The following is an 8,500-nucleotide window of genomic DNA, read 5'->3' on the forward strand; positions in this document are numbered from 1 at the left end:
GAAAGTTATTCCAGGTTAATTCTCTGGAAAACCAAACTTCACTCGCGCACATTCATAATTCCAAAAATGCATCATTGCGCCTATTTGATTTCTCACTTTTATGGCTGTTAAAGCAGGTATACAAAAAAATGGTTATGCTGCATAAAAAATGTACTGCGTAATTTATTAGTATAGGGAAATTTGCTTCCAAACAAACAAAAATATTCAAAACAAAACTCATCATCCTTTCGCTGTACAACTATTTAACTTTACGCATTGGCTGTGCAACTATTCTCGCTCTGCTCTCGCAATGATTTTCATTCTTCTGCTTGAAGTTCGTTTTTTCCTCGCCTCCTTCAGGCCAAGCCCGTGTATTGTGTGCTTTATTTTAGAAATAATCAAATGGCCGTTTGAAACATCTTTCACACGCAGTAATTTCTTCCTCTTTATATCCATAATGTAATGTTCTGTGCAGACAGAAATATGTTTTTAGCGATAGGGATAGTTATTGTTTTGTTGAAACGCTGTTGATACTTTCAATAGATAACTAATAAACTGGGGATTGTCATAAAATAATTCTCGTTTTTTGCTTTTACAAATTTATTTTTAAACAATTTATTTGCTGTGTCTCTGAATTATGCCAAAAATGTAGAATTTCCTAAGGAGAAATTTCACATCGTGAGCTGTTTTAAGGAGAAAGAGTAAGGAAAACTTCTCTTATCATATAGTATTCAACTAATTTTATGAATTCAGAAAAAGGAAAGTCATTTTGATTTTTATTACTGTTTAAATAATATTTAAACAAAAAAAATCGTTGTGCATTGGATCACAATGAAAATACGTTAGTAGAAAAGAAGAATGAATGTTTCAATTGAAAATTTAAAACCAAATGTGCTGTTTCACTTTACTTCCTCAATAATTCATTCAATTTCTCTGCAATCATCTCCAATGTCATTTCCATTTTGGTCATTCGTTTGTTGAACTTTTCCCTTTCATCTTCGTCGTGTTTTTCTTTTGCATTCTTCTCCAACACTTGAAAGGCAAGTTCAACTATTTTAGGATCCATACGAGTGCATCGATTAGAACATGTTAAGTGATTAATACATAAAGGTCTAAAGTTATCATCAGTTTCATTAATTCCTCCATGACTACTTAAGTCGTGAATAGAAATTTGGTTATTATCATTTGGTTTGATCCGAATGTGATAAACCGGCTTTGACTCTTCAAATGTGCCGATGCCTTCACAAAATGGGAATATTTTGAAGAGTGTTGGATAACTGCCAGGAAAAATGAAATAGAATCATTGTATTACTAAACTGAATGATGAAAAATATTTTTCTTGAAAATATTCGAAAATCATTCTTAAAAAAGAATTTTCTTGCCTGGTAGCCAGTACTCTTTCATAGCGAGCCAAAACTTGTGCACGTCTTATAAAATTCGTTAATTCAGCCTCCGATTTAATTGTCTGTATATCGCTCACGGCTAAGCCATTCAGCAAATTGAAAAGGACAATTGTAACAGTGAATACAAATAACACGAAAACGACATAGCTAAAGTTATTTCGATTGAAATTGATACTGTCTGCGTCGAATTCACCCGTGGACATCACCAACGTCTTCATAATTGATAGCTTAATATTTGGGAATGTATTGAAATCTCCATCAGCTTTGTCATCATTCGTTTCTCCTTTCGTACTCTCTTCCAAAGGCTCATGTAACAATGTGAAGAACGAGAGAGAAAATGCCAACAGAATGATGGCATATAGTGAGAAACTCTTCAAAAAACTCCAAGTAACTGTTCTCAGCATGACATAATGAGTGTAAAAAGACCAGAATGGCAGCGACCCAGCCAAAAGGAAGATCTCAATCGCAATCAGCAAAATGGATGCAGCTGCAAAAGTACGACGCCAAGTGTACGGACAAACATCAAACGAAATCAGCATGACCAGTACAACCAAGGTGCACTCCAAATAACTGTCTAAACTCTTCAAGTGGATGCACGGGGATAATGTGAATTGATACACTTCTCGGGCAGCGATATAAAAGGTTAACACAAACATAAACAAACGCATCATGGAATTTTGTTCATGACAGTTGTAATACAATAAAAGGTATAAAACCGTGATCGTAGCAAACAATATACAGAGGAAAAAATTGATGTAAAAGAACGGTGCCAGACGATTCCATTTCAAGGACAGGTAACTGGCTATAAGCGGATGCATTGTCAAATGCTTGAGTTCATTCGATTTCGAAATGAATCCAATCGTACTCATTATATCCTCAATGTTTAGTGTTTTTGAAGTGTGCGGTGCGACTAAATTTTTAAAGTTGAATTCAATTGCAAAATTATCTTTACTCGTTCGAAATCCATTGGTTGTGATGCAACTGTCGAAATGGTTCTCAAGTAGATTTGCACCAATATAAGAGATCGACAATTCTTTCAATTCATTTCTCTCTCCAATATAGGCTCCTCGTTTCAATAGCTCAAGTATTGGTTTCGAATTATTGGACATAGCAGCGAGATCAAGAACGTTCCCACCGTGTAGATTAACATCAATATTTGGATGATTCATTGGTATTTCAAAACATTTTTCATAATCAACGCTCTCTGCTATTTTGTTACCAAAATTTCGTAGAACAATGTATAACAATGGTACTGAATTCACATCAAATCTTGGAGATTTTAATAATATTTCCAGCGATTTCCAGTAACCATAAGAGCATGCATAACATATTGGCGACATACCAAATCCCCGATTATTACCGTGAAAACTTATATCATCTCTTAATTGAATCATTTTTTCTAGCGCCATTATCAAATCTTCACGGATAGCAACAATCAATAACGTTTCTATGCCCACGGCAGCAGTAAATAATTCTAGCAGTAATTTTGGATTTGTCTCAGCTTGCGCTAATCCTTCGAGAAATTCGTCTTCTTTTTTATTCTTCAGCGAAAAGAAGAGACGAATAAAATCCCACTGTTCATTGATCTGAGGATTATTTGGCAATCCAAAATATCGGATGATCGTTTCTTTATTGGCTACGTTCAATTTCCGATTATCAACAATATTCTTAATTGGAGTTAGTTCGAGTCCGTCAGGCAAATTGTTACTAGCACCATGTTGAAGCAGCAGTTTGATACACGGGAAGACTTTGAGAAAATTTTCGTCGGATATTTCTTCAGTAAGGTAATTTAAAGGCGTTTGTTCGTCCACGCTTTTTGCGTTCACATCGGATCTTTTAGCAAAACTGCCAAATTCTCTTCACAATGTGATTCGACCACGAAATTAATTGGTCGCTTATGGAGCTCGGGGTTTAACTGAAAAGGGAGCAACTTATTCTATTTGTTTATGATAGAAACTTTTGTTTTACACTTTATTTGAAATATTTGTTAATACATCAATGGGCAAACAAAAAGTTCACTCACATATAAGAATAAAAAACACAAACCTTATTAACATCACAACCGGCCGAAATACACTCTTGAATAATTCGGGCGCAGCTTGGCGTTTTGCATGCCAATTCAAATATATTACTCTTTTCAACGCCAGAGATTGTATGAGAACGTAGTACACTGCGAAATGAGTAGAAATCTACACATTCGATTGCGCTCACCAGACTCTGAGCAGGTTTTATTAACAAGAACGTTCTATCATCAGTAATTATAAAGTAAGTAAAATAATTGAGTATTTTTTAAGATTAACCTACAGTCACCATGGTGCGTAGTCACCATAAATGGTTCCATTTCAATCTTCACCATTTTTGAATTTTTATTTCTTACAACTGTAGAGAATTATAATTGGCTTATCTTCGATGTTCTATGGTAATATGTGTCAGTTTAACATTAACTTCATTTGATTTATTGTGGACTTTTGTGATGGAAAAATATAACTTTGAAATAACTTTTTTCAATTGGATACTGATTTTACTTTACACAACTTGACTTCAATTGTTCAAAAAGTGAACTGAACTTTTATTCTACAATATATTTAATATAGAGTGTGTGAAGTCGGATGATAAATAAAACTTTAATTTTAAATATAGAACATAATGTGCTATTATCGTACAACAAATATATAATATTTATGGTTTTATCATTCAAATGATTCATTTCCTGTTGATATATATTTAGGTGCAAAATAATTCATATCATTTTCTCTGCATCGCGTTATTTTTTTTTCAATAATTAGTTAAACTAACCACTATCTTATCGTGTTGTGATTAAATCTCCTGATTGACAGTATCACTATGAAATTCTAGATCCTTCGAAAAAAAAATTTAATTCACTCTGTCATTCATTTTTTTTGCAATCTTCTTCAATAAAGTTTCCATTTTGATAAATCGTTTAGTAATTTTTTGCGACAATTTTCTTTTTCTCTCCTTCGGCATCATTAATCGATCTGCAATTTTCTCTAATGTCGTTTCCATTTTCGTTATTCGTTTATTGAATTTTTCCCTTTCTTCTTCGTCGTGTTGTTCTTTTCTTTTCTTTTTCAAAACATCAAACGCCATTTTGACCACTTTCGAATCCATACGAATGCATCGATTACAGAATCTTAAATGAACCCACCACGATACTGATATCTCTTCATCAGGCATAATAAGAATCTTGTTCGAATCATTTGGCGTAACCCTGATGCGGTTAATCAACTTTGGCAATTTGAATGTGTCGATGCCTGCACAAAATGGAAATATTTTGAAGAATGTTGGATATCTGCAGAAAATTTGGAACAATTCGTCATTACTTAATTAAATAAAAATGAGTTTTGTTGTGAATCCAAATTTCAAAATAAGTCTTATTACCTCGTGGCCAACACTCCTTCATATCGAGCTAAAACTCGTGCACAACTTATAAAGCTTGTTAGTTCGGCTTGTGATTTGATTGCCTGCGTGTCACTCACGGCCAAGCCGTTTAGCAAATTAAAAAGGACAATTGTAACAGTGAATACAAATATTATGAAGACGATATAATTGAATGCGTTTGTTTTAAAATCGATGCTGTCTGCGTCGAATTCACCTGTGGACATCACCAACGTTTTCATGATTGATAGCCCGAGATTCGGGAATTTATTGAAATCTCCATCAGCTTTGTCATCATTCGTTTCTCCTTTCGTACTCTCTTCCAATGGCTCGGCTACATGATCGTGTAACAATGTGAAGAACGAAAGAGAAAATGCCAATGGAATGATGGCATACAGTAATAAACATTTCAAGAAACTCCAGATAACCGTTTTCAGTATGACATAATGGGTGCAAAAAGACCAAAATGGCAGTGACCCAGCCAAAAGAAATATTTCGGTTGCAATCAGTAAGATTGACGTAGCTGCGAAGGTACAACGCCATGTGTCTGGACACACATCAAACAAAATCAGCATGACCAGCACAACCAACGTGCATTCCAAGTAGTTTTTCAAACTCTTCATGTAGACGAATGGTGAAAATGTGAATTGATACATTTCTCGTGCTGCGATACAAAAGGTTAACAGGAAGATGATCACACGCATCACGGAATTTTGTTCATGGTAGTTGTAATACACCAAAATATATGTAACGGTGGTAACAGAAAATAATGCACACAAAAAGAAATTGATATAGAAGAACGGTGCTAAACGCTTCCATTTCAAGGACAGGAAGCTGGCTATCAGTGGATGCATCGTCAAATGTTTGAGCTCATTCGATTTTGAAATGTATTCAATCACACCCATTTCATCCGCATTATCATCCGTTTGTAATGTGTGAAATGGAACAAAGTTTTTGAAGTTGAATTCAATTTCAAATTTATCGTCACTCGATCGAAATCCATTGGTTGTGATGCAACTGTCGAAATGGCTCTCAAGTACATTGGCAGAAATATGCGAGATTGAAAATTCGTTAAATGCATTTCGCCCTCCAATATAGGCCCCTTTTTTCAATAGCTCAAGAATTGGTTTCGAATTATGGAACATAGCCGCATGATGAAGAACGTTTTGAGTGTATGCACCCTGTAGATTAACATCAATATTTGGATGATTCAATAATAATTCAAAGCACTTTTCGTAATCAACCTTCTCTGTTACTTTGCAGCCAAAATTTCCCAGAATAATCTGTAAAAGTGGTGCCGAATTCACACCCAATTTCGGAGATTTCAATAATGTTTCCAGCGATCTCCAGTGACCACGAATACATGCGCATATTGCTGGCGACAGCCAAGGCGACGTCCAATGGGACATCCAACGTGCCATTGAAGGCACAATCAAATACGAACTTGTTTGTTGATTTACATCTGCTCCTAGTTGAAGCATTCTTTCCAACGCCATTATCAAATCTTCACGGACAGCAACAATTAATAACGTTTCAATGCCCACAGAAGCAGTAAACAACTCTTGAAGTAAGTTTGGATTTGTCTCAGCTTGTGCTAATCCTTCGAGAAATTCATCCTCTTTCTTATTCTTCAATGAAAAGAACAGACGAATGAAATCCCATTCTTCATTGATTTGAATATTATTTGGTGGTCCAAAATATCTCACGATCACCTCTTTATTGGAAACATTCAAGTGATGATTCTTCAATATATTTGTCATGGGAGTTATTTCTCGTCTGTCTGGCACACTCAAATCAGCACCGTATTTAATTAGTAGTTTGATACACGAGAATACTTTTTCAAAGTTTTTATCAGATATTTCTTCTGTGAGGGAGTTTACTGGCGTTTGTTTGTACATATAGCTTTTTGCGTTCACATCAACACTTGGATCTCTTAGCAATGCTGCCAAATTTTCTTCAGTACTTGACTCAAGAACGAAGTTGATCGGTCGCTTATGCTGTGCGTTTAACTGAAAATAAGTTCATTTGGTAAAAACATGTAATTCACTGATTGAAGCCCTTTTATTCACGCATGCGAGAGGATATTCTAGTCACAAATATGGAAAACGTAAATACAAACCTCATTAACATCACAACCGGCTGAAATACACTCATCAATAAATTGGGCACGGCCTGGTGTTCGACACGCCAGCTCAAATATTTTTCTTTTTTCAGCTTCTGATACTGAATTTATTGCACTGCGGAATGAGTTTATGTCATCACGATCCAGTGCATTCACTAGACTCTGACGGATTCGAAGAAACATTTTATTCATAACAATTGAATATTATCAGAAATTACATGGTTAACTCACATTATAGTCACCAGTGCATACTAAGGAAACACTTTCCATTTTCGAAGATTTATCTTACAACTGAAGATAATTTCAATTGAATAAATTAAATCTATGTTTATATTTGATGAGAGGTCAACATCGAGTGGAAGCAAGTCACATAACTACTTCGCCAAAAATATCATTACCTTGTGCTTATTAAGCGCTGCTTATTCATTCACAAACTTTTTTTTATTTACATCAATGTATCCGAAACCCGTATTTAAGTATGTATCACCAAATGACCTTGACCACAATCAATGTAAACAAGACTTTTAATCAGAGAAAAATCTTTAGAAATTCAGCTGCCATCAACGAACAATACAATGCTTCTCCTTCTACTGTCAAAATTATACTGACAGATTATATTGGAATGTATCATTTCTAAAGCTCCCGTCGTTCGCGATCACAAGTATAACAATTTTCGCAACCGGTTCTTGTTCATCTATATATGAGCATGAAGAAGGGATAAAAAAAATCCATTGATATGTATAAATTCATTTAATAATATTTAAATATAAATTATCAAAATATTAAATAGCAATGTTATTAGCACTACATGAAATGTAGAGCTACTAATCTGCTTTTTTTTCTAAATACTTTTTGAGTGATGAAACAAATTATGGTGAATTTGAATTTTATGCTCATATTTTTTATTTAATTTAAAACAGGTGCACTAACGACAAATAAGTGCACAACATTTCAAAGCGTCAATCGAATTTTTATTATCAAATGTTTTTTAAAAATTACATTAATTTTTCGTACAGTATTTTCTGGGTCTTGAACAGAATTAAAGTGACTTTCGATAAATAGTTTGTTGTGAAACAACAAAATAGATTAAATAACTAAAAACTCAAGAACTGCGGTCTTGTTTTTATCTTTTCCACATTACTATAAAAAAAACCCTAGACAAAAAATTTAATTCACTCCATTTTTTTCAATACGTCATCCAATTTGTCCGCTATTTTCTCTAATATTATTTCCAGTTTGGTCATTCGTTCATTGATTTTTTTCTTTTCGGCCATGTCATGTCGTTCTTTTCTTTTCTTTTCTAGCACTTGGAGCGCCACTTTAATAACTTTAGAATCCATAAAAATGCGTAGATCACGAAACATAAGTCCAGGGGTATGAATTAGAATCCAATTGGGATAATTATTGTTGTTTGGTGTGACTGTGATGCGTTTAACCGTCTTCAGCACTTCAAATGCCACGAAGCGTTCAAAAAATGGAAACATCTTGAGGAATGCTGGGTAACTGCCAAAAAAAATTAAAGTGGTTCATTAAAGAATTTCCTTTAAAGTTCAAAATTCATTCTATAGAATAAATTTTCATACCAAGTAGTCAGTACTCT

At 34.2% G+C, this 8,500-nt stretch overlaps 2 protein-coding genes across 3 annotated transcripts; both read right to left on the bottom strand.

Annotated features, from left to right (window-relative positions):
- Positions 1–1,361: 1,361 nt before the first annotated feature.
- Positions 1,362–3,439, bottom strand: LOC129571920 (transient receptor potential cation channel protein painless-like; the record flags this gene model as incomplete). The annotated part of the gene is made up of 2 exons (XM_055451798.1): positions 3,429–3,439; positions 1,362–3,239 (listed from the first exon to the last, which is right to left on the bottom strand). Coding segments are annotated over exons 1-2 (1,889 nt in total), but the record flags the coding sequence as incomplete, so codon positions are not given.
- A 142-nt stretch (positions 3,440–3,581) lies between these two features.
- LOC129571919 (transient receptor potential cation channel protein painless-like) lies at positions 3,582–7,507 on the bottom strand. 2 transcript variants are annotated; one of them, XM_055451796.1, is made up of 5 exons: positions 7,299–7,507; positions 7,132–7,191; positions 6,898–7,062; positions 4,782–6,787; positions 3,582–4,692 (listed from the first exon to the last, which is right to left on the bottom strand). In XM_055451796.1, exons 2-5 carry the CDS (start codon positions 7,168–7,170, stop codon positions 4,257–4,259), a joined length of 2,646 nt encoding a protein of 881 aa, XP_055307771.1. In that variant the 5' UTR covers positions 7,171–7,191; positions 7,299–7,507; the 3' UTR covers positions 3,582–4,256. The 2 variants fall into 2 exon arrangements, with proteins under 2 accessions (XP_055307771.1, XP_055307772.1); XM_055451797.1 differs by having other exon boundaries at positions 4,147–4,692; positions 7,132–7,184.
- Between the last annotated feature and the right edge of the window lie 993 nt (positions 7,508–8,500).

Source organism: Sitodiplosis mosellana, unplaced genomic scaffold (assembly GCF_009176505.1).
Source record: "Sitodiplosis mosellana isolate CC-2019 unplaced genomic scaffold, AAFC_SMos_1.0 Smas_scaffold_3702, whole genome shotgun sequence".
Taxonomy (NCBI): domain Eukaryota; kingdom Metazoa; phylum Arthropoda; class Insecta; order Diptera; family Cecidomyiidae; genus Sitodiplosis; species Sitodiplosis mosellana.

What these genes read in the sequence shown, in the direction of transcription:
- LOC129571919 (XM_055451796.1), bottom strand. Translation starts at nt 7,170, where the DNA reads ATGGAAAGTGTTTCCTTAGTATGCACTGGTGACTATAAT. An exon ending in TATGCACTGGTGACTATAAT is followed by an intron (nt 7,063 to 7,131) that starts GTGAGTTAACCA and finishes CGAATCCGTCAG; the next exon opens with AGTCTAGTGAATGCACTGGA. An exon ending in CCGGTTGTGATGTTAATGAG is followed by an intron (nt 6,788 to 6,897) that starts GTTTGTATTTAC and finishes ACTTATTTTCAG; the next exon opens with TTAAACGCACAGCATAAGCG.